General features: G+C 33.7%; 2 protein-coding genes across 2 annotated transcripts; both read right to left on the bottom strand.

The window, feature by feature from the left end:
- Positions 1-6,283: 6,283 nt before the first annotated feature.
- Positions 6,284-7,225, bottom strand: LOC101389676 (olfactory receptor 4K13-like). The gene has a single exon (XM_004421965.2). The coding sequence runs from the start codon at positions 7,223-7,225 to the stop codon at positions 6,284-6,286; it is 942 nt and encodes a 313-aa protein (XP_004422022.1).
- An 8,163-nt stretch (positions 7,226-15,388) lies between these two features.
- Positions 15,389-16,330, bottom strand: LOC101389432 (olfactory receptor 4K13-like). Its single transcript, XM_004421964.1, has one exon. The coding sequence runs from the start codon at positions 16,328-16,330 to the stop codon at positions 15,389-15,391; it is 942 nt and encodes a 313-aa protein (XP_004422021.1).
- Positions 16,331-27,156: the final 10,826 nt, after the last annotated feature.

Below are 27,156 nucleotides of genomic sequence, written 5' to 3'. Positions count from 1 at the left end.
GATATATACCAATGATTGTACTTATTCCTGAAGATTTAACCTGGCTACAGTGTGACACATATTCTTACCCCCCCAAAATTATAATAAAGTAAGCCTCTAGGAAGTTCCTAGACAAAAACATAAATGTTTCTCCGTGTGCAGGTTTCTTTCTTTGCTTCCCTTCCGTCCTTCTTTCTTTTTTCTTTGTTTTTGTTTTTTTTTTTGGTTTTTTTTTGAGTAGTGTTTTGTATTTCATACTTTGATTCCTATACAAAACTCCTCACCTCTGCTGTTTAGCCTTTTTGCATATTTTCCTGAATCTATTGTTGCGGGGTTCCTGGCTAAAGTTTTCTTTCTTGTCCCTTTGCATTCTGCATATAGATGTTCTCTGAACAACCATCAAACCTTTTACAAGGAGTTTTTACATTTCCTTGGCTCCTAAACGCTTAGCTTCTTTGTATCCAGTGCTTTCCTCTGACGTTGCACATTTGCGTGCAGACTGACTATTTATTATTATCCTGGCTCATATATCCTTGACGCTTGCACTTTATATGTTCTCCATGTGTCTCACTTTTATCTACTTTTTAGTTTTGATTTAGATCTTTTAGTCCCAAATTCCTTTTTTCTTTTTTCATTTTCTTCATATTTTTAAAAAAAAACTATTAGTGATACACACCAAACACACAGACACACTTGCAGGATATTTGGTCCTACCCAAAATGTCCATGAAGACAATTAGTCCACACCAAAAGGTCCTCCGTATTTGGTCCTGTCTAAAACCATTGCATAGACCAAACACGTTCATGGACATAACAGATACTGCAACACACATGCACACACAAACACAAATGCACATATTTATATCACCTTCTAGTTCTGGAGTACCAGAACAAAATGTGGAAAATTTACTCTGAATTTCCACCTTTGGGCCTACTAGTTCATGAAATATTCAGAAGTTACTGTTTAGTCTAACTATCAGAAAATAAAAAAAAAAAGCTGAACCAAGAGTCAAGATTTAATTGGTTCTGGTCTCAACATTTACTAGGCAAATCTGCTCTTAACTCTTTTGAATATTGATTTATTTTTCTATAAAAATAAAATAATGCCTACTTTTCAACTTCACAGATTATTATGAGACTCTGAAGAGTAACATACATGGAATATATTTGCATATTTCATTCTATGTACATAGGTGCTATGTACGTTCATTCAAAAAATTCTGTCTTTAGCGTTATCTCATTTTCTGGTGATTATAAGGATACTCAAACCAATAAGGACCACTGAAATATTTTACTATGAAAGACTTGGTAAAAAAAGACAGTGTTACTGGAAGTGTTTGTCTCTATTAAATAGAAATGATTTAATTACCTAGTTGTCCTCTTTACAAGGAGTTATTGTCATCCTCATTGGTGTTCTATTTCATGCAGTAATTGAGTCCACAGACTAGTTATGAAATTGTTTTCAAAACTATGCAGTCATCAGTCTCAAAATGCTAACAGGAGAAAATCTTGAGGAGGATCCTCAAAATAATTTTTATAGTTTAATATGTAAAATTGGAAAATTAAAACAAAAAATATTAATTTAGGCTTTTAAAAAATTTACAAGCATATTTATAAAATATATATAAATATTTGTAAAATATATGTAGCTAAGCATACTTCTAGATGGATTCAAATCTGTTATGACAAATGAAATCATTCATTATGACAATTTGTACATATGACCAGAGATGAAATATCTTTAAATTACATCTTCTTCTACTCAGACACAGGTAAAAATAAGTTAGAGTAATAAAAAGAAAAGAGTTCTTCTTAACTTAAGTGGTGTGTTTTATACAAATAAGAGTGAACTGAAAAGGAATGAAAAATAATTGAATAAAACTGGATCGGGCAGGGTTTGGTTTCTCTCTGGCAGGAACTGTGTCTGAGAATGGGATGAATAGCCTGTGACTGGGGAGACTAGTTCTTTCTGGGCCATTCACGTGACTAATAGATGAAAACTTACTCTACCCTTTTCAACTGTGATTGCTTGCTAGGGGAAAATAAGATATGGGATGTTCAATACTGTGTGTTTATATTCAGTACTAAAGTCATTTCCATAAATGTCCACAAAAGCACTTAAATAGTGTATGTGGAAATGTGTAACTGACAGTTTTTTTGATAAGAATAAAGACTATACAGTTTCTATTGATCTTGAGGTTTTTTTTTTTTTTTTATGATTCCTTTTTATGAGACTGTTAACCCATGTTTGGATTAGATAATCCACGGGTAATACTCACTTATCGCAAAAAAATGTTTGGAATGTGAAAAATCAGATTTGCTGCTAAAATAACCATTAGGAATATTTTTCTAATTAAAAAATAAACATGCATTTAATAGAGAAAACTCAACATTATAAATGCACAAAGGGCTTTGTTCTCATATACTGATCAAGTTTAAAACATTAAAATAATTTTTTTAAATGTAAGTAGAAAAAGGCTGGTGGGTTTAGAAAAATAGAAATAGTCCTTGAGTTTTAAAATTACCAAAAAATAAATATATTTGCAGTACAATTAGACAATCATATTGAATAAAATGTTATATGACTTCCAGCAAGAAAATAAGTGTAGACTTGGAAAAAGAACAAAACATTGATTTAAATTAATCATTTATCTCACATCATTCCGTAAGTGTTTTCTGTGTTGAAATAAATGATGTAGGAAAGTAAAAACATAGATAAGTAAATCAATATCAAACAAAATAAGTCAATGTTTCGCATTTCTTGATTTGAGATTTTATTAGATGACATTTCAGACTTATAGATGCTAAACTCTGCCAAGGAAGAATCTAATTTTTCTATTATTTTACCATATTCTAAATTATTATTTTTATTTTATAGAGATTAAACTAACCCAAGTTTATATGCCAAAACACAAATTCAAACTATAAAACTGACCCCTCAGATCAGAAATGTAAATGGCATTTGTTTATCTGTCACAGACTGGGTCTTCTTCTTACTGAAACTAGATACATTTGTCCAGATGCCAGTTAGCCAAAATTATCTTTTCCTGTTGTCCTCATGATCAGAATAATATGGTTTTCATTCAGTTCCAAGTTTCTTGTAAAATGTCTCCTCTTTTGTTAAAGTATGCAATTGCAGTATGTTGTTAGTGTTGTTATTTAAACCTACCAGTTTTAGCCGCGGAGTGGCCTCTTCAAAGACATGCAGACACAGTGAGATTCTGAATATATATTGTTTATTTTTTTATCTCTATGAATATACATGACAATCATCTGCGGGTTAAAAAAAAAAAAAGACAAGAAACATACATAAGATGCAGATTGGTGATCAACTCCCAGAGGGAATTATTAAAGTAAACATGCTAGTGTTTCCTAGAGTTCAGAGGAAGGACTTCTCTCATTATTTAAATAGATTGTGAATTCACCGTGTGTATCAACCATGTGAACTTTCTCTAGTAAGTGCTTTCTAGAGAAAGCACTAACTCATGTGTTTTGATTGGTGGAGGGTGGGCACATTTACAGATAACGGATCTAATATAGATGATAGACTTGAGGAAATTATAATTCTATTAATCTGATTTTATTGGTCTGAATATTTATAATAAATTTGATAAGTGAGTGCATTTATTCAAGGAAAATTAAAATAAACAATGTCTACACTGAGCAAGACTTGTAAGGAAATACACAGACTATAGTACAGTTCTTAACATAGAGAAAAATCTCCTTTTTCCATATAAGGAGGGAGAGAGGGAGAGAGAGAGAGAGACAGTGAGAGAGAGCAAGCAGGTGAGGCTTTCACCATGGTAATCGATGAATGATTAATGGTAATCAATAAATGATTAATTAGTGGAGTTTATCGATCAATCACTCTGAAGATTTAGAATTCTGCTAAGTCCTTTACAATTATGTAGAACTTCATGATAACTCAACAGTATTAAAGGAATATCTTGGAGGCGATTCTAGTAAAAATTTTTATGGTAAAACAATGTAATTAAGCAAATAAAATTCTAAAGGCTAACTGAGAAACAATACATGATTGCAGATGAGTTCATTTACTAGAGGAATTTTTCTGTGTTTATTCTTATACATAACTCTTCCATGTTTCTCCAACTATAACAATATTGAAAAGATTACAAGGAAGTGAGGGCGGTAAATATAGGGTAAACAGGGTGCCACGTTCATTTCCAAAGCCCACGGCAGACATTGCTAGTAGATTTCTTACTCTTGTTGACTAAGCCTCTGAATTTTTTTCTTTTTATTTTTTTTTAATTTAGGACCCCATGTAGCCACCAACAATTAGAATTGCCATACAAAAGAAACTTTTTAAAAATATTTCTGCTGAGGAGATAGATATATGCCACAGTTTAGTGTGAATTTGAGGAGATGTGTTCAAGAAAGAAAAGGATTCTTAAATATAGAAATTAGAAAAATAATAAGAGCACAATATTGGATGCCCAGACAAGATTACTCATACTAATTGGTAATGATGGTACGCCCTGACTTTTTCAGAACAAAGTGGAAATGTTAGAGGCACATGGTCTAGGGTCAGGCTGAAGTGGGCCAAGTCGTCTAAAAAGGAAGAAGGGGATAAAGAGGGAATATTCAAGGTACATTGTTATGTGAAATAAAAGACACCAAAAGACATGGTCTCTAAGATGTTTGCATAATTTTAGGTTTTGTATTTGCCTGTGGAAGGCCTCTTCGCAATATTTCCACAAACTCACTGTTTGTATCATTTAGTAAATTCAGGCTTACTACTTTAAACCACCCACTAACTATTCCCTCTGCTTTCACTTTGCTTCATTATATTCCCCATTTAAGAAGGCAGAGGTATATCAAACTTTAAATGTATATAAACTGTCAATACTCCCAATCTCAAAATGCTTTAAGGGGTTTACATCGCCAATAAAAAAGGATCCACTAGGCCCGAAAACTCTGGTCTCTTTTTTCTATAAAATCCCAGCGTACATCCTTCTTCCTTTTATTCACCAACCTCCTTCATAAAGTTCTACCTTCAGTACCTCTAAACTCTGTCTCACTTCACAGTGTCTATATACACTGGCCCTTCTGCCTGGAATGCTCCTTTCCCTGCTCAAATGTCTAATTCTTTAGCTTCTTAATGTATTGGTATAAATGTTTCCTCCTTACAGCAGTCCTCTCAGACCACCAAGCCTAACATAGATCTCTCCCCCTATTATTCTCTCCAGGGCAGAGACTAGGTCTGTATCATTAACCGTGTATCCATATTGCTTGGACCATGTTTGGTACTTACGGAATATTTTTAAAAATGTTTTATTAATGACTGAATTCAGCTAAAAGAATATAAAGTATCCATAATTTCTGGTGTAGCAACGTACAAAAAGTGATTTATGGTTTTAATCTTTAATAATTTAGTTGATATTGATTCTTAGAAAACTATTTGAGTACTTAAAGATGTTTGAAATGTTTATTTGTACGTGTATTTTAACATTCTACTAAGAATGATTAGCCTGTTGAGGCCATCCAGTGAAAAAATATTCCTCAAATACTCATTCAAATTACAAATCCTCTGTGAAGCCTATAAATAGTTGTCATATATTGATAGATATTTTAACACCTATTAATTTACTACTTAAAACTTTAGAAAGGAAAATTTATACTAAATACCATATGTGTGCTGCCTTGCTAATGTTTCCTATTTTTACATATTGATTGACTGAAATATTACAAAACTTTTGTAAAAAGACATTATGCTTATGTATTCTAAACATTCATGGGCCGGCCCCATGGCTTAGCGGTGAAGTGCGCGCGCTCCGCTACTGGCTCCCCGGGTTCAGATCCCGGGCGCACACCGACACACCGCTTCTCTGGCCATGCTGAGGCCGCGTCCCACATACAGCAACTAGAAGGATGTGCAATTATGACATACAACTATCTACTGCGGCCTTAGGGGAAAAAAAAAGGTGGAGGATTGGCAATAGATGTTAGCTCAGAGCCGGTCTTCCTCAACGAAAAGAGGAGGATTAGCGTGGATGTTAGCTCAGGGTTGATCTTCCTCACAAAAAAAAAAAAAAAAAAAATTCATTAGGGCTTTTTCTTGAATTCTAAGATAAAAGGAGGTAGAATATATGCTTACTTATGTATTAAGTCTTTTCTATGAACATTTTCCATTAGAATTTTAAATCAATCTTAATAGTTTCATAAATTTTGAGGGATGAAAATTGATACTACTTAGTATTTTCATTTCAGTTATTTGAATAAATATTTAAGACTCAATACCCAAAAATAGCAAAGCACACAAAATAACAAGTTGTTACGGAAAATATTTAGTGGATTAGCCAGGAACCAACAGGCTGGCTGCTCAGTCTCCTAATGGCTGCCTTCATTTCCTGATTCCGCAGAGTATAAATAATTGGATTAAGGAGGGGAGTGATTATAGAGTAAATTACAGAAATAAACTTATCTACAGAATAACCATTGAATGGGAAACCATAAATGAAGATAGCAGGACCAAAGAAGTGAGTGACCACAGTGACGTGAGCAGAGAGTGTGGACACAGCCTTGGAGGATGTGCTGGAGGAGTGCTGCCAGATGGTCACCAACATGACAACATAGGATATGAGCAAGAGAATGAAGCAGATCAAGGACAGGAGTCCACTTTGTGAAATTATCAAGAACTCTAGGATATAGGTCTCAGTGCAGGCAAGCTTGATGACCAGGGGAAGGTCACAGAAAATGCTGTCCACAACATTGGGACCACAGAAAGGTAAACCCACTGTGAAAACCATCTGGCTTGTGGTATGTATGAACCCAATTGCCCATGAGAGCAGTAGAAACACAATGAGCACCCTGCGACTCATGATGGTCTTGTAGTGTAAGGGTTTGCATATGGCAACATACCTGTCGATGGCCATAGCTATCAGAAGAGACATCTCTCCACCTCCAAAGAAGTGCATAAAGAACATCTGGGCCATGCAGCCCCACCAGGAGATGGTCTTGCGTTTTCTAAGGAAATCTGCAATCATTTTGGGAGTTGCCGCAGAGGACACACATAAGTCAAAAAACGATAAATTTGCCAGAAAGAAATACATGGGAGAATGAAGATGGTTATCAAATATTACAGAGATCACAATGAGGAGGTTTCCTGCCACAATGGCTACATAGACAAGAAAGAAGATTGCAAAAAGCAATATTTGAATTTCTTGAGAACTGGAAAGTCCCAGCAAGATGAACTCAGAAACATTTGATCTATTATTTAGAGGATCCATTCATCCTTTTGCATGAGTTTGTCTGAAGTTGTCTGAAAGGAAAAACAGTGAAGGATGTCACAGGGATTAATAAGTCAGTGAACCTAATCTTTATGTAAGGATCCTCTTTCTTATTCAGAGAAACAACCATTTCAGCAATACAACTGCTCCGAAGGTATTTTGCCGTTGGAGGTATTTCACAGAACCACAAGACAGTAGACAGCGTGGTGGCTTTGGAGCCAACTAAATCAAATTTGTCTCTTGGTTAGTACAAGGCAAGATGAATTAGACATTTGAGAAAACTTGTCTTCCTTCATGTTCAGCTCCAACCAGACTGTACGTAAACACTTAATTTATTAGAAAAATGGAGGAGAGTTTTGAAAAGCATCGCTGGAGGAGATTTTTATCTTTTGCAGGTCTCAGGAAGTCCATTTTTGTGACACCCTCAGTAGGCAGTAAAAAGTTTGTCGTATTAAAAAAATATTGCTGAAATCACATAACGTGCATCATGCTTCCTGAAGAAAATTCATTAGAGACCATGAGCATATTGTTGATATAAAGTTGAATTCTGAGACAGTTAACTGAAATCAAACCCAATTACTGAGGAAAGATTAAGGTTTAAGACATTAACGACCTGTATTGACTCAAAACTACAGATTCGTCTCACTTACTGCCTAAATCTTCTGTTTATGTAATTAGATAAATAAGTGTATCCCATATGTGCATTCCGATCCAATTGTGCCAAATTGATCAAATGACCATTTTTATCTGATATTCATTAATTCGTCACATATAATGAGTGTATAGAAATACCAAAATCACTGTATTAAGACTGTGAAGTACTCAGGGCTACCACTGTAGTCTTGTTCAAACTTTGTCCCTTAAAGAGGTGTAAAGAGTAAGGTGAATCATTTACCATTGTGAAACTGAACTAAAAAAAGTACGATGGGGTCTGGCCCGGTGACGTAGTAGTTAGATTCACAGGTTGGGTTCCCAGGCCCGGACCTACACACCACTCGGCAAGTCATGCTGTGGCAGCATCCCTCATACAAAATAGAAGAAGGTTGGCATGGATGTTAGCTCAGGGACAGTCTTCCTCGGCAAAAAGAGGAAGACTGGCAAAAGATGTTAGCTCAGGGCCAATCTTCCTCACCACAAGAAAAAAAAAATGTATGATGTATTGTTTGAACAGAGTAGTTTCTTTGGGTTAGTTACTTGTCCTCTTTGGAAATATGTTTCCTCACAACGATTTTCTTTAAGGCTCATTTAACCTTTAACTTTGTTGAGGGTGGAAATAAATCATAGATATTCTGTTACTGACTAAAGTGAACTCAGCTAAGCCAAATGAAATTTTAAAAAATACACACTTAACTTGAAAGGGAATATGTCAGTTCTTGATCTACATAAATCCACTTATTTCAGTGCTTCTGTGTTTGACTGATTTTAGTTCTATTTTTCAAGTCTAAGTTTCTATTTTTCAGGCTTATTGCTCATCTCCAGTCCTTTCCTTGCCTTTATCAGAGCCTAAACCCAGACCTAATGCCATTTATCAGAAAAGAAACTAGGATATATGTGATTTGGAAGTACATTCTAACCTTTTAATCACACACTTTAAATTTTTATAATACAGTATATCTAGTAAATAGTAATGAACATTTAATCATATGCACTTTTCTATGTATGGTTGCTATCACTAAGATACACATTTTATCATAAGTAGCCCATACTCTAATCATTATATTTGAAACCTTCATTCCGAGTAGCATAAAAGCTTCTTTCTTTCACAAAGTAATAGAATAGAAAATGCAAATCTTTGATATATCTCATATATAGATGTGAATCTTTATTCATTTTTGTCCTGAGCTTCGTACACTTACTGCAGAAGGTACAGTCTTTACAGAAGGTACAGTCCCTGGACCTTCTGTGTTTCTCTGACATGAAAATAAGTAGATTTGCAGGTATGCATGGACATGGCAAATACAGAGTCCTAGACAAGGCGATTGCTCTCAATTTTTTTTTTTTCCTACAACTGAATGAATTTTCAAATACTTGGTTATTTTCAAACTTTTGTCATAGGAAAAGTAAATTTCCACGTATGTTCCCCCAGTAATTCCTAAGAAGGGTAATGACAGCATCAGTATTTTGTGAGTGGTGATATTTTATGATTTTCTAAGCCATGGATCAGGCATTTTATCCTTGAAGTTCTATTATTTATTTCTCTTTAAAAACAATTGCATCCCTAAAAGCACCTAGGCAACCTTTTCTTTATTATGCAATACTTCACAGAATAAAATCCTTCAATCTGATCAATGTAGCCAACATGTTTAAACATACTTAGATCCTTTTCTTTAAGAATAATATATTTGGCCTAGATTGTTGGATTATTATCTTAATTTCCAGTAAACACTGGCACAGTGATTTTCATAATTTTTTCCCATTTGTAAAAAAATCAATTTTTTTCCAGTTTAATTTTCCCATTTCTAGCTCGTCTCTAAGTTATTATTTTGGCATTTTTATTTTATCATTTATGGACACATTTAACATTGTAAATGAAAATACTAAGATAGATGTTGTATATAGGTAGAGTAACACGTCAGGATTATGTAACCTACCAGTTTGCATTTGGACTTCAGAAGTAACATCAATATGATATTCTAGATGCTTAATCTTCATCATCCAGTTATTTTATTTTCTGTTATGAACTTCTGAAGACAACAGTATATAAGTGTATCCCTTGATAGGAGGCATAAAGGAAAAAACTCATTTGATTGTTTTAGATTCCTCAGAGACTTGCAATAAAAAAGTAATTGGGATTGTTAAAATAGACTTTTGACAATATAGAAAATGAGACACCGTTTTCACCTATCAAAATGACAATCGTTTAAAGGTATCAATCAATAATCAATTGGGTGTGGAAAGATAGTGCATTATGGGACGTTTTACTAGAGGTGAATTTACCAGAGGTGAATTATTTTTTGTAATAGTTGTAGTTTATTTTTTACAATAAGCGTCTATCATGTTATATTCAGACAAAAAATATTCAGTCTAGATTATTTTAATTTTAAATCTTATTAAAAGTGAACTTTTTCCACGTTTAAACTTTAATTTGTCTGGAATTTATTGATAAATGATGTGAGAAAATTATTTACATAACTGTAATCAAAAAATAAGTAATTCCACTAAAATTTATAATGTTTATCATTTAAATTTACAGATAACAAGACTCTGCTTCAGGTTGATCTATTTTTCTTCCTTGTTTTTTATTTTTAAATAGACTTTTTTGTTGTTGTTTTTTTTTTGTTTGTTTTTAATGAGGAAGATTGGCCCTGAGCTGACATGTGTTCCCAATCTTCCTCTTTTTGCTTGAGGAAGATTGCCGCTGAGCTAACATCCATGCCAATCTTCCTCCATTCCTTTTTTTTTTTTTTTATGTGGGATGCCACCACAGCATGGCTTGATGAGTGGTGTGTAGGTCTGCGCCCAGGATCCAAACCCACAAAGCCTGGGATGCAGAAGCAGAATGCGTGAACTTGACCACTATGCCACTGAGTCAGCCCCTACATAGACTTTACTTTTTAAAGCAGTATTAAGTTCACAGCAATACTGAGCAAATGATATTTCCCATATACCTTTTGGCACCACGCGGGCATAGCCCTCGCCCATTATCAACACCCCACATCAGAGTGGTCCATTTGTTACAACTGATCAAACTACATTGAAACATTATTGTCACCCAAAGTCCATAGTTCACTCTTGGCTTTGTACGTTTTACAGCTTTGGACAAATTTATAGTAATATATATCCACCAGTATAGTGTCATACAGAACAGTTTCAATGCCCTAAAAATCCTTTGTGCTCAACCTAGTCATTCCTTCTTCCCACTAAATTCTGTCAACTATTGATTATTTTACTGTCTTCATAATTTTGCCTTTTCCAGAATGTCATATAGTTGAAATCACACAGTGTGTAGCCTTTACAGATTGGCTTCTTTCACTCTGTAATATGCATTTAAGATTCCTCCATGCCTTTCCTCATGCCTTTTTCATGGCTTGATAGCTCATTTCTTTTTAGCACTGAATAAAATTCTATTGTCTGGGTGTACCAAGGTTTATTTATCCATAAACCTACTGAAAAACATCTTGGTTGCTTTCAAGTTTGGGCAATTACAAATAAAGCTTCTCTGAACGTCTGTGTGTAGGTTTTTGTAGACATGAATTTTCAACGCATTTGGGTAAATACCGAGGAGCACAACTGCTGGATCATATTGTAAGAGTGCTTAGTTTTGTGAGAAACCGCCAAACTGTCTTCCAAAGTGGCTGTACCATTTTGCATTCCCACCAGCAATGAATGAGAGTTGTGGTTGCTCCACATTCTTGTCAGTGTTTGATGTTGTCAGTGTTCTGGATTTTGCCCATTCTAATAGCTGTGTAGTGGCATCTTATAGGTGTTTAATTTGCATTATCCTTATGATATACAATGTATATCTTCTTCAAAGAAGGTGTCTGTTAAGATATTTTACCATTTTTTAATAAGATTGTTTGTTTTCTTATTGTTCAATTTTAAGACATCCATGTATATTTTGGATAATAGGCTTTTTCTAGGTATGTCTTTTGTAAATATGTTCTCCCCTTTTGGCTTGTCTTTTCATTCTCTTGACATTGTCTTTCAAAGAGCAGAATTTTTACTTTTAATGAAATCAGCTTATGGATTCTTTCTTTCATAGATTGTGCCTTTGGTGTGTATCTGAAAAGTCATTGCCAAACCCAAGGTCGTCTAGATTTTCTCCTATGTCAACATCTACAAGTCTTACAATTTTGCAGTTTATGTTTAATTCTGTGATCCATTTTTTTATTGATGTCTTAATAGTTTATAACATTGTGAAATTTTGGTTGTAAATTTTTGTTTGTCAATCACCATATACATGTCTCCCTTCACCTATGCCCACCCCCCACCCCCTTTGCCACTGGTAACCACAATACAGTTCTCTCTGACCATATGTTGGTTTATATTCCACATATGAGTGAAATCATGCAGTGTTTGTCTTTCTCTTTAAGGCTCATTTCACTTAACATAATACCCTCCCGGTCCATCCATGTTGTTGCAAATGGGACAGTTTTATCTTTTTTATGGCTGAGTAGTATTCCATTATATATATATACCACATTTTCTTGATCCAATGATCAGTCAAGGGACACTTGGGTTGCTTCCTCTTCTTGGCTATAGTGAATAGTGCTGCAATGAACATAGGGGTGCATAAGCCTCTTTGGATTGTTGATTTCAGGTTCTTTGGATAGATTCCCAGTAGTAGGATAGCTGGATCATAGGGTATTTCTATTTTTAATTTTTTGAGGAATCTCCATACCATTTTCCATAGAGGCTATCTGTGGTCCATTTTGAGTTAATTTTTGTGAAGGGTATGAAGTTTATGTCTAGGTTCATTTTTTTTTGCATTGAATGTCCTGCTGTTCTGCACCATTTGTTGAGAAGATCATGTTTTCTCCATTGTGGTGCCTTTGCTCCTTTGTAAAAGATCAGTTCACTGTATTTATGCACATTTATTCTTTTCTATTATCTATTGGTCTATTCTCTCTTGTATTGCCTGTTAATTTTTGACAAGGTACCACATATTTTATTTTTACTCGTATTTTATCATACATTTTAATATCAGGAAGGGCAAGTCTCCTCTCCTTGCTTTGATCATTTAAAATTTCCTTAGATATTTTTATATTTTTCAATGAAATGGAATTCTTCTCTGAAGTTAAAACAAATTCCATTGGAATTTCAATTATTATATCATTAAACTTAACAATAAACATAGGAGAAATGAACAATTTTACAAAATTGAGTTGTCATCAAGAAAGATTTTATCTGTCTTTAAATTTGTTTTCTTTTATCACTCAAAAAACAATTTATCTTCTTCATTATATGAAAAATGCAAATTTTTTGTGGGGCTCTTTGAGAGAGAGAGAAAAGGAGAGTGAAAGAGACAGAGAAACAGGGAAAGAAAGTAAGACAGGAGAGAAAGAGAGAGAGCGAAGGGCCTTTCATCATCCTTAAAGCTCTTTTGATTAATGGTAATCAATAAATGATTAATTAGTGGAGGTTAGCAATCAGCCATTCTGAAGATTTAGAGTTTTGCTAAGTTCTTTGATATTATGTAGAACTTCATGATGTCCTATTCCACAATATAAAAGGAAGTTTCTGGATGTAATGCCAGTATTGACTTCTATGGTAAAACAATTTAATTGAGCAAGTAATTTGTGTTTATTCTTATATGTAACCCCTCAATGTCTCTTCAATAGCTGTAACCTTCTGAAAAAGATTACATAGAAGTGAGGGTAGTAAATATACAATAAGTATGGTGCCGTATTCATTTCTTAAGCCAATAGTATATTTATAGTAGATTAATCACCCTTTATGACTGAGACTCAGATTTAAAAAAAATAAATAAATACCCGATGCAGCCACTAGTAATCAGTCAGAATCATCACGAAAAATAAAGACTTTTAAAACATTTCTCTGCTGAGAAATATATGCCAGGTGTTAGTGTTGTATTAATTTTAGAGAAGGCATTTTTAAGAAAGGAAAAGATTCTTAAATTCAGATTTTGAAAGTTAATATGTACACAAAAATGAATTCCCAGGAAGATTATCCAATCTAGTTGGTAAGTTTGGAATATGTAGAATTTTCTAGAATAAACCCAAAATTTTAGGAGCAGATGGTTCAGGGCCAAATTTCAGTAAAGCTAAAAATACTCAAAAAGGGAGAACAAGGCATTTAGGGGGGAATACATGTAAGTTTGATTTTCAATGTGGTTATTCTTTAAAATAATTTGAAGTTTTGTATTTGCCTTTGTGAGACCTCATTGAAAAGTTTCAATAAACTCACAGTTAGTATCATCATTATCATTTATTAAACAGGCTGAGTAACTGAAACAGCTTATTATTATTGTTACTGTTATTATTGTTATTCCCTCTGCTTCCCTTTGCTATATCATATTCTCCACTTGAGAGGACACAGGTATACTAAAATTGAAGGTATGTAGGATCCCATCACTCTCATTTTCAAAATGCTTTAATGGCTTTATATTGCCAATAAAAAAGGATCCATTAGGCCTGAATACTTGGGTTTCTTCCTTTCTATAAAATCTCAGCCCAGATCTTTCTTTTCTTTATTCATCAACCTTGTTCAAAAGGGTCTGCCTTCAGTACCTACAAGCTCTGTCTCACTACACAATGTCTATAAACACTGGCTCTTATGCCTGGAATGCTCTTTTCCCTGCTCAAATGTTGAATTCTTTAGCTTTCTTAATGTATTGGTATAAATGTCTCCTCCTTACATTCGTCGTTTGAGTTCACCATGGCCAACATTTGTTGCTCCCGCTGTTATTCTCTCCAGCGCAGAGACAAGGTCTGTATCATTAACCATGTCCATATTGCTTTGCAGAGTGTTTGATATCTAGTAAATATTTTTAAAAATGTTTCGTGAATGACTGAATTCAGTTAAAAGAACATCCAGTATTCATGTTGTCTGGTGTAGCAAGATACAATAAGCAGTCTATGGTTTTAATCTGTAATATTTTAGTTGATATTGATTCTCAGAAAACTATTTGGGTACTCAAAGAAATGTTTGAAATGTTCAATTCTAGGCATATTTTTATGTTATGTTAAGGATGATTAGCCTATTGAGGCCATACAGTGAAAAAATATTCTTCATATCCTCATTCAAATCACAACTCTTCTGTAAGGCCTCCGTGTGGTTGATATATATTGATAGATATTTTAACACCTATTAAGTTACTACATACAATTTTAGTAATAGATATTTATATTAAACAGTATATAGTGTGCTATTTGACTAATGTTTCCTGTTTTTACATAGTGATTCACTGAAACATAAAATTTTTGTAAAAAGACATTGTGCTTATATATTTTAAGCATTCATCAGGGTTGTTTCTCTGAATTCTAAGACAAGAAAGTACATAATGAATGCACATGTTCTTATTTATTATGTCTATGTTATGAACATTTTCCATTATAATTTTAAATTAAAAATTTCACAAAATTGAGGGGAAGAAAATTAATATTATTTAACATTTTCATGTCAGTTATTTGAATAAATATTTAAGATTCAAAACCCCAAAATATCAGAGCACACAAAATAATCAGTTGTTACAGACAATATTTAATGGGTGAGCCAGGAACCAACATGCTGGCTGCTCAGTCTCCTAATTGCTGCTTTCATTTCCTGATTCCGCAGAGTATACATAATTGGATTAAGGAGGGGGGTGATTATAGAGTAAAACACAGAAAGAAACTTCTCTACAGAATAACTATTGAATGGGAAAGTGTAGTTGAAAATAGTGGGACCAAAGAAGAGAGTGACCACACTGATGTGAGCAGAGAGGGTGGGTACAGCCTTAGAGGATGCGCTGGAGGAGTGCTGCCAGATGGTGACCAACATGATGATGTAGGATATGAGCAAGAGAATAAAGCAGATGAGGGACAGAAGTCCACTGTTTGCAATCACCAAGAGCTCTAGGATATAGGTCTCAGTGCAGGCAAGCTTGATGACCAGGGGAAGGTCACAGAAAATGCTGTCCACAATATTGGGACCACAGAAAGGTAAACCCACTGTGAAAACCATCTGGCTTGTGGTATGTATGAACCCAGTTGCCCAGGAGAGCAGTAGAAACACAATGAGCACCCTGTGACTCATGATGGTCTTGTAGTGTAAGGGTTTGCATATGGCAACATACCTGTCAATGGCCATAGCTATCAGAAGAGACATCTCTCCACCCCCAAAGAAATGCGTAAAGAACATCTGGGCCATGCAGCCCCACAAGGAGATGGTCTTGTGTTTTCTAAGGAAGTCTGCAATCATTTTGGGAGTTGCCACAGAGGAAAGACATAAGTCAAAAAATGATAAATTTGCCAGAAAAAAATACATAGGGGAGTGAAGATGGTTATCCAATATCACAGAAATCACAATGAGCAAGTTTCCTACCACAATGGCTACATAGACAAGAAAGAAGATTGCAAAAAGGAATATTTGAACTTCTTGAGAACTGGAAAGTCCCAGCAAGATGAACTCAGAAACACTTGATCTGTTATTCAGGGGATCCATTCCTCCGTTTGCATTGGTTTTTCAGATGTTTCTAACAAGGGAAACAACACAGGAAATCACACTGACTATCAAGGCAGTGAGCTTAATCTTTACTTAAGCATCCTATTTCTTATTCAGTAACCAATCCTTTTGGTAATACGACTGCTTTGTAGGTATTCCTTGGTATTTTGTAATTGGACACACTTCATGTGCCATAGTCCAATAGAAACTGCGCTTGATAGAGAGCCAATTAAATCAATTTTTTTCTCTTGGATAATATGAGGCAAATTCTGTTAGACATTTGAGTCAATTTGGTCTCCTTTCAGGTTTGGCTCCAGATCAGACTGTGCATGAATAGTTAATATATTGGAGTGATAGAGAAGAGTTTTGAAGAGCATTAATGGAGTAAATTTTTATCTTTTTCAAGTCTCAGGAAGTACACATTTTTGTTCCATCCTAAATACGAATGAAAATCTGAGTACTTTTCCATATTAAAAAAATATATTGCTGTAATCACACAATTTGTGTTATGGCTGTCTGAAGGGAACAACGAAAAACTATTAGAGACCATGACCACATTGGTGATATAAAGTTGAATGTTGAGACAGTTATATTATTAGTGGAAATCAAACTCAATTACTGAAGAAAGATTAAGTTTTCGGACATGAATGACATAGATTGACTCTCCAAACTATAAATGCTCATCTCACATGCCTAACTCTTCATTTTGTGTGAGCGGACTAAGTGTATTCCATCTTTACATTCTTATGTAATTGTGGAAAATTTGATCAAAAGAATATTTTGCTTGGAAATTTACAGCTAATGCATATGTTTTCACATATAATGGGTGATAGAAATAACTAGAACACTGTCTTTAAGACTAGGAACTAGTGGAGATGACCACTTTGGTCTTGTTCCATCCTTCTCCTTCAAAGAAGTGTAAAGGATGATGTGAATTATTAACCTCTCTTTACCTAAAGCGAATAAAACAAAACAAATCTATGATATATTGTTTGAATGGAATCTTGGGCAAAGAAACTTTCTCTCTTTCGAGCTCTGTTTTCTCACAATGATTTTCTCTAAGGATCATTTGCCCTTAATCTTTTTCCAGGATGCATATGTCATAAATATTGTGTTAGTAACTGAGATGGACACAAGTAATCTAAAGGATTAAAAAATAAATATATACTTAAAGAGTACAGATAGAACAGGATCTCCATAAATCCACTTGGTTCAGAGCTTCCCCTTTTGGTTGGATGTAGGTCTATTCCTAACTATTATTCCAGGCTTGTTGCTCACCTCCAGTCTTTTTCTTGTATTTATCAGAGTCCTAGACCCAGAGCTAATGCAGATTATCAAGGAACAAAATCATATATGTATATATACATCTGATGTATTTATACATATATATGCAATTTTTCTTTGTACATTTTAACCTTTTAATCACATAGTTTACATTTTTTAAATGTCGTATTTCTAGCAGACTTCAATGAATATTTAATTATATGCACTTTCCTGCATGAATACTACCACCAAGGTAAATATTTTGTTGTAAGTGCCCCATATGCTAACGATTATGTTGCACTCCTACCACCAAGGTAAATATTTTGTCATAAGTGCCCCATATGCTAACCATTATGTTGTACTCCATCATTCAGAATGACATGAAAACTAATTTCTTTCACAAATTAAAAGAATTTGAAAGTAGAAATATCTGACAATTCTCATTCACAATTTTAAATCTTAATTGGGGGGTTGTTGTTTAAGGTTACAAACTTATAGCCATAAATAAGTTCTGGAGATCTAATACACAGCATAGTGATTATGTACAGTCGACAATACTGTATTATAAACTTCCAAGTTGCTAAGCCTAAATCTTAATTGTTCTCACCATAAAAGGTGTTAATTAACAGTACTGTGGTAATCGTATTGCAGTATATAAATGCATCAAATCAACACATGTACACCTAACCTTACACAATATTATATACTAATCACATCTTAATTAAAAAAAAACACAATTATTTGTTCATTGAGCTTGTATTCTTACAGTAAGACCTTCATGTTCAGATATGGCTTCTGGATCTTCTATGCTTCAACAAAATATAAAATAAGTAGATTTTTCAAGAGCACATGAACCTGACAAAGAAAGAGTCCTAAACAAGGGGATTTCTCTCAAGATCTTTCCAGCTGAATGAGTGTTCAAATATTTGGTTATTTTCAGATTTTTCTCATCAGAAAATTAAATTTCCTCGTATGTTCCTCCAATAAGTCTAAGAAGTGTAATAATAGCATCAATATTTTGTGTAGTGATATTTTATGATCTTCTAAGCCATGAATCAGGCATTTTATCCTTGAAGTTCTATTACCTATCTCTCTTTAAAAATAATTGCATCTCTGAAAGCAACTATGCAACTTTCTCTATATTATGCAGTAATTCAAAGAATAAAATTATTCAATCTGATCAGTATAGCCAAACAATTTAAACATACTTAGATCCCTTGTCTCTAAGACTAATTTATTTGGCCTAGATTACTGACTCATTATCTTAATTCCCAATTCACATGAGTATGATGATTTTTGTTATTTTTTTCCAATTGTAACAAAATGAAATTTGTTTCAGTTTAATTTTTCCCTTTCCAGCCCTCCCCTCAGTTATTATTTTGCCATTTGTATTTTATCACTTATGAACACATTTAATACTGTACATGAAAATACTATCATAGATGTGGTACATAGGTAGAGTAACATGTCAGGATTATGTAACCTACCAGCTTGTGGTTGGACTTCGAGGTAATATCAATATGAAATCCTAGATGCTTAATATTCATCATCCAGTGATTTTATTTTCTGCTCTGAACTTCAGAACACAACAGTATATAAATGTATCCCTTGATAGGAGGCATAAAGGAAAAAACTCATTTGACTGTTTTAGATTCCTCAGAGACTGGAGATAAAAAAGCAATTGGGATTGTGAAAATAGACTTTTGACATTACAGAAAATGAGATACTATTTTTCACTATCAAAATGACAGCACTTTAAAGGTATCAATCAATTATCAAGAGGATGTGGAAAGATGGTGCATTATGGGAAATTTTACTAGAGGTGAATTTACTAGAAGTGAATTATTTTTTGAAACAGTTGTACCTTTTGTTGTAGTTTATTTTCTACAATAAGCATTGATAATTGTTACATTCAGGTGAAATATTATTCGATATTATTTTAATTCTAAATTTTATTAAGGTTGAAATTTCCACAATTAAATTCTAATATTTCTGGAATTTATTAATAAATGATGTGAGGTAATTTTTTCATCATTGTAATTAAATAATAATTCATTCCACTAAGAATTTGTTATGCTTTCTTTATAACACTAAATTTGCAGATAGATCAGGCTCTTTTTCAGGTTTATTTCCTTCCTTCTTTTGCCTGTTAAATTTTGAGGAGACACTACATATTTTATTTTTGCTCATTATGTTTTATACTATATATTAATGTATGGAAGGACAAGTCCCCTCTCATTACCGTATTTATTCAAAGTTTTGTTGGGTATTTTCATATTGTTTTATTCTAAGTTAAATAAATCTACTTTCTAAAGTTAAAACAAATTCCACTGGTATTTTTTAATCAAAATATAAGAAATGTAGAAAAAATGAACAGAATTACAAAACTGAGTCTTTTCATCCAGAAGGATTTTATGTCCCTTTAAATATTTGCCTAATTTTATGACACAACAAAATTTTGTCATTTTCATTATATCAACACATTTTTTGGCAACAAATTTTTTGTTCAATATAGTTTTGCATATTTCCTACTTTGGTGCTATACTTAACATGTCTTTTTCCTTAACATAATTGATTTTATTGCTGTTGCTTTCACTTTTTACATATTTAAGTGGTAAATAGTATCAGCGTTGGAATCTCATTTTTTATTTTTTTTTCCCAGTTGATTTTCTTCTGTGTTTTAGGTTACTGATAAACTGATCTGCAAACATTAATAATATTTTTGTCTATTACTTTTCTTGTGCTTTATTCCATTAACCAGAATTTTAGAGCAATATTGAATAACAGTGATGATAACTGGCTATAACAGAACTTGTTAGTTTCCCAACCAAGACTCTTCCTTTTTTCTTGATAATGAAACCTCATTTTCTTTGGGATCAGTTGCCTATGTGCTTCTATAGAGTCTCAAACCCTGTGTTAAAAAGCTGCTTCTCAGTAGCCTAGGCCAATCACAGCTCCTTCATTTTCCTCACCAGTGACTAGTTTAACAACGAGTATAGACTGTGTAGCAGAGACTGCTAATGTCTGCCAAATAGCCTTCTCCCAATCTTCATTAGTAACAGACACTGGAATTCATTTAGAGACATTGTATAGCCTCTCTTGCAATGAGAAGTGGCAAATAACATGAAAGAAAATAGTATTATCAGGTAGCTACTTGGCACAAATTCTCTTTAGGGGCTGACTCATTGGAGAGTTATGCCCTTTACCTCTCCCTAGCACCATATTTTCTCAGGTCTAATTTGAAAAAGTGTTAGCTTTTATACTAACAGTAAATACTGTAAATATCTACGGTAATAAAAATACATCATTACAGTATTGTAAATAAATACTGTTAGTTACTCTCTGGACATCAGGTGACCTAGAGATCTGGAAATGCAATCTTCATGGATTAGAGCTTCCTACAATACAGAGCAAATTTGGAGAAATGAAAGAATGGATTGGAAGGAAAATGGGCCTAAATGGTTTACATCCTTCTGTTATTCATTCTGTCTGGAATACAGACGTGATGTGTGGAATTCCTAGAGACATTTGGTGAGAAATTATAAGAAAATAAGAGCATACAGAGGGGAAGATTTGAAGTCCCTGGTGATTTTGAGGCACTGCTACCCAAAACTCGAGTAAGATTATGTGGATTTGTTTTACACTAGAAAATATACCTCTATCTAATTTATTTACAACACTGTAATCAAAGTTTATTACTAGCAGACCAACAGGTACAAATACAGTTCTAGTCAAGGAATGTGAAGTATAGTTACTTAAAGGGCAATTAATTGAAATTTTCAACTTTCCTAAGATAAAACATAAGAAGAACAACATTTTCTCTTCCCAGGTTAGGTCACTATGATGGGTCAAGTGCAAGGACGAAAACCTCATTTATTTAAGAAAGCAGGGTCCTGCTGCATTAGTGAAGTTTTGGGGAGTCTATTCATGTGAAGTATGCTGGGACATCACCTGAGAAGTTAAAGGTAAATATTGCATCTTGTACCTCAGTCACTGCACCCCTAAGAAGAAAGCAGGATGTCTGATCATCTTCTAATTCTAGAGGCAGTATATTCCAATTTGTGAATATTACTTATTTATTGATTGACATGGAGGCTTCCAGTTTTTTGTGGGACTTAGTTCAGTAAAGGCATCTTAGCAGATCTAGTATAAAGTAAAAGTATCCTTACCCCTAAGGCCATATGTCCAGGTAAATTCTCGATGCTAAAGTTATCTGTACTGAGAAATACATCATTTGTAAGTTTTGGCAAATTCTAATAGGAGAATCACAATGCATTTCCATAGGATTATGTAGTGTGACTATGTTATCTGCAGTACAACCTATACATGAGTTGAAAATCAGCTCCTGGCATTCTTCTAGGCCCCAGAAGGAGTGGACCATCTGGGTATTGCACTTCAACTGACTATGAAGACAGAGCTGTCTGTCATGAGCTGCATTATTTGATATTAACACTGACTAGGGAGCATCACAAAAGAGGCACTAAACAACCAAGGAGACATAATGGCTTGGCCAGTTGACATAAGCTATCCCCTATCGTTGAAGTAGCCACAGCAGTAGAAGGGAAGAGTCTGCATGGCCCCATTGCATGGCCTCCTACCAACAAGGTTGATCTTCCTGTGGTACAATAAGTGTCCAACCTGTCACCAACAAAGAAAAACCTGAACCCCCAATCTGGTACCATCACTTGAGAAGACTAATTAGCCGCTAGGGACAAGTTTAATATGTTCACTCATTGCATTCTAAATGAGTCAATGATTCATCTTTACAGAGGTCAACATATATACTCGTTACAAGTTTGCTTTCCGTGTCCACAGGCCTTTGACCACCATCACTCTCTGAGGACATATAAAATGTTTAATCTAAGAGAGTTTTCTTATAATATAACTTAGTTAATTAAACTTACTTTTCAGCAAAAGAGATTCAAGAGCTGACGAATTATCAGTGATCTACTGGCCTTGTCATTTACTGCATAACAGAGAAGCTACTGTGCTGGTTGATAGAGCATTGGAGCAATCATTTGATATCATAGCTGGAGCATCAATTCTTAAATTGTATCCTGCTATCTTGGGATGGCATCCTTTAGGATGTAGTATACACTCTTAATCAATGACTATTATAGGTAGTTTTGTCCCCAATAAGAAGAATCTGTACACTTAGGAACAAGGATATTCCTCGCATATCTTTAATTCCTATAACCCACTTGTAGAATTTGTGCCTTCTTTACCCACAACATTAGACTCTAGTTCTAGAAGTTCTGGGACATGCTTTCACCAGGAGATGTAGGAAGACTTCTATTTACTCAAGCTATCACTGCCACTCAATCACTCTTTTCAAGAGACTTGAAGGCAATGAAAGGTGTCACCATTTTGTAAAGGGTAATTTACCTTGATCATCAGAAGAGGTAGTACTGCTACTACACAATGGTTAAGTAGAGTCATGCAAGATTTTTAAAAAAGTCTGAATTGAAATATAGAATTGGACTATTCTATTTGTGAGGTAAAAAATGCATTGGATGGTATTAATGATAGAGATGACAATGCAGAAGAAGTGATTAGTGAACTTGAAGACAGCAATAGAACCATACTAAATAAAACATGAAGAGAATAAAAGATGATTTTTATTGTATAAATCTCTTTAAAAGGTAAATGACTATGCAAAGCAAAAGTAATAATAGTATTGTTGAATGTTATATCTCAATAGATAATAGTAAATATTAAATATAAAACAACACAAACAAAAGGGCTAAGAGGAGGTAAATGGAAGTATACCATTGTAACTTTCTAATATGATACCTGGAAAGATGTAATATTGAAGTTAGACTGTGATAAGTTAAAATGTACAGTATGTATTTATAATCCTGTAATAACCATCAAAAACCACAAGAAAAAGAGATAGCTAAGAGCCAATATTATTAATATGAATAAGTTTAAATAGGTAATAAATATAAAGAAATAATAATATAAAAATAACACTCAAGTACCCAAAAAAGGCAAAAACAACAGACAAAATTAAAAAAGAGCAGATGAAACAAATTCAAAATAGAAAGATTGCCAATTTTAACCAAACCATATCTATAATCATGATACATTTAAATGGCCTAATAATCCAATTAAATGCAGAGATTGTTGTACTAGATAAAATATATATTACAGACAAGAAACTACCATTAAAAATAAAGACCCATATAGATTAAAAGTAAAAAGATCGAAAAAAACTCACTATGCTAATATGTTGCTATTTAACTAAACTGTACTATATCGATTTACTATTCTTGCTGTAACAAATTACTACAAACTTAGTGACTTAAAATAACAAAAATTTATTATCTTATAGTTCTTTAGGTCAGAAGTCTGATGCAAGTCTCACTGGGCTAAACTCATAGTGTTGGCAGAGTTGCATTCCTTTCTGGAGGCTCTAAGAGAGAATCCTTTTCTTTGCCTTTTTCAATTAAACCAAAAGAAAACAGAAAAAAGCAGAAAAATACAAATAAATGTAAATCTGACAAGAAAGCAAAATTTAATCCAACCATATCAATAATAATCCTATTGAATGTAGATGATCTTTTATTTTTCACCACTATTGTCATGCATATATATATATATATACATGACAAACCTCACAAGATAGCATACTGTTTTTTTTGTACAAGTTCTTAGGTAACAGACTCACTTATTTTTGTTTTTCTTAAAATGTCTTTATTTAATCTTCACTTAAAGACTATATTTTAATCTCATGTGGACTTTTAGTCTGGTATTATTTTCTTTCAGCACATTAAAGATGTCACTCTGTTGTCCTCCAGCTCCCATGTTTCTGTTATGGAGAAAGCTGTCAGTCCTACTCTTGTTTCATTCAAATCAGCATGAATTTCCCCACTCCAGATGCTTCTAAGATCTTCTCTTTATCTTTTATTTCTGTCTGTCTTATGTGGATGTGTTTGAGTCTTTTATTGATCTTTATTCTGCTTGTGCTTCACAGAGTCTTTATACATGTGGATTGATGTATTTTATCAGTTTTTAAAAGTTCTTGGTGATTTTCTCTTCAAATATTGCAACTCTCCCATTCTCCCCTTTCCCTATCCTACTTGGACTTCAATTATATATATGTAAGACATTTTCATTGTATCTCACTTATCTCTAATGTCCTTTTCTGTATTTTCCATTCTTTTTCCTATTTGCATTTCAATTTGAGTATTTTCTATTAACTTCTAGTTCACTTTTAGTCTTCTCCTTGTTTAATTTTAAACTCATGTAATGAATTTTTGATTTCAGATTTTTTTCATTTCTAAATTTTCACATAATTGTTTTTATGGATTGCAATTCTCTGTTGAAATTCTCTATTATTTTTTACCTATTTAGTACACTTTTTCTTCTATTGTCTGGAACATACAGGTCATTGTACTTACAATGTTATTTTTATTTACTTTTGTACTCTGGATAATCTTTATTTATATTTTATTTATTTATCTTATATTTAAATAATATATTTCTACCTTTTGGTACTTTTAGTGATTTTCTATTAAATTATGAATTTTTTATTAAAAATTATAAGTTACATAGGCTCCAGATCATTTACTTTCCCCCCAAAAAGTTTCTTCCATCTCACTACTAGATTGGGAGAGTGCAAGTTAATTTACTTAATCAAGTGTGTCTCAACTTGGGGAAGAGTTGCCCTCCAGAGGATGTTAGGCAAAGCATAGAAATATTTTGTTTGTTAAACTGATGTGATGCTATCAACACCTAGTAAGTAGAGGTCAGGAATGCCACTAGACAATCTTTAGTGAACAGGATAACACCCCACAAAAAAGGAATAAGGTCCCAAATGTCAATAATGCCCAGATTGAAAAACCTTACCTTAATCCAAACAGGGATTTTTGGGGATTTAAACTAATTTGCAGCCTTTTCAAAAGACTTACTATATCCATAGATCTCCAGGATTAAAACTGAACCCTCAGGACTTCTGATTCACTTATGTAAGATTTAAATTTAGAAATGATGGAAGTGGGATAGAGACAACAGAACATAAGGCTTCCATTTTGTGTGGGGATATTTAGTAGTACCAGTATTCAGTATTTTCCCGATCACAGTGCCAAGTGCCATGATCCTGGAACCGGCAGTCAAAAAATTACTCCTGGGGCCTAGGGCAGGCCTGTGGCTTAGCGGTTAAGTGTGTGCGCTCCGCTGCTGGCGCCCGGGTTCAGATCCCGGGCACGCACCGACGCACGGCTTCTCCGGCCATGCTGAGGCCGCGTCCCACATACAGCAACTAGAAGGATGTGCAATTATGACATACAACTGTCTACTGGGGCTTTGGGGGAAAAATAAATAAATAAATAAAATTATTAAAAAAAAAAAAAAATGACTCCTGTATTTCCCAGCTCCGTGATTGCTATGAGGACAGTAACTCCTTAGATATACCAATTTGTTGGTCATGTTTTGGGATTTATTACTTGATGCCACATGAAAAGCTACTCTTACATCCTTTCCCATGATTTTGTAAGGTCATAATGCCTTATATTACCGCCATTAAAAAAATGACCAGAGTAGTTTAGTTATCTGTAACCAAATAATGACTGACACACCGAATACTTATCATCATTGCATTCAGGGTGAAGAGATTTTTGAGTCAACTTAAATTGTTCTCTAAGATTTAAAAAATAATCATTAGGAACAACCAGAAGACTCTCCAAAACTTTACAATATAACATTAAATAGTTTCATGACAGTTTTCCATGGAATATAACAGCTTCCTTTTCCTCCCTCCACCAAATTAGGAAAAAAATAACTCGATCTTTAAGTGTCTACAAAAAATGCTTAACAGCATGATACTTTTCTACTTAGTGATATTTTACTGCACAAGACCTTTTATTCAGAATGTTGAGCATCTTGCCTTAAGTCAAATAGGAAACATTAGATAGTTATTCTATTGTTTAATGTCTTTTAATGTCCTTTCTTTGAAATGCGAATAAATTAAACTTCTTACTATCACCTAGAATACAAAATTTTTCCCCTAATAACCTCTCCCACTTCAATTCCTGCCACTTTCACACTTGTTAACTGTGCTAGAGCTACTCTCTTCCTCTCTCCAGCCTTCAAATGAACCAAGCTCATAGGATCTTTGTGTCCTTGTACTAGTTATCCTCTCTGCTTAGAATTTTCTGTCTCCAGGTAATTGCATGTTGTTTCTTTCAAGTCATCTGGATATCAGCTAAATACCACTCAAGAAGACCTTGCTTAACAACTAAAAGTAAAGTAACTACCACCTCGCAATCAAACTCTATCATAACATTATTTTTATTTGCTTCAGAATACTATCTCTTTCAGATATATATATATTTTTAATTGTACAGTTTAACCCACTTTTACCCACCTGAATGTAACCCCAGGAGACCTGGAATCTTACCTGTCTCATGCATACACTGAGAATAGTGCCTGAAAAACAGAAGTGCTTAATAAATATAGCATTTTCTAAATGACTGGCTGATTCAGTGCATTTATGAATAAGTGATTTAATTAATTCCAACTAGACTTTCTCCTTTCTTGCTTTTCTCAGTCTTATATTTCAT

This window comes from Ceratotherium simum, chromosome 3 (genome assembly GCF_057802395.1).
Source record: "Ceratotherium simum simum isolate JZ-2026a chromosome 3, ASM5780239v1, whole genome shotgun sequence".
Classification (NCBI taxonomy): domain Eukaryota; kingdom Metazoa; phylum Chordata; class Mammalia; order Perissodactyla; family Rhinocerotidae; genus Ceratotherium; species Ceratotherium simum.
The sequence above is the reverse complement of the archived record's forward strand: the minus strand, read 5'-3'. Positions and strand labels throughout refer to the sequence as shown.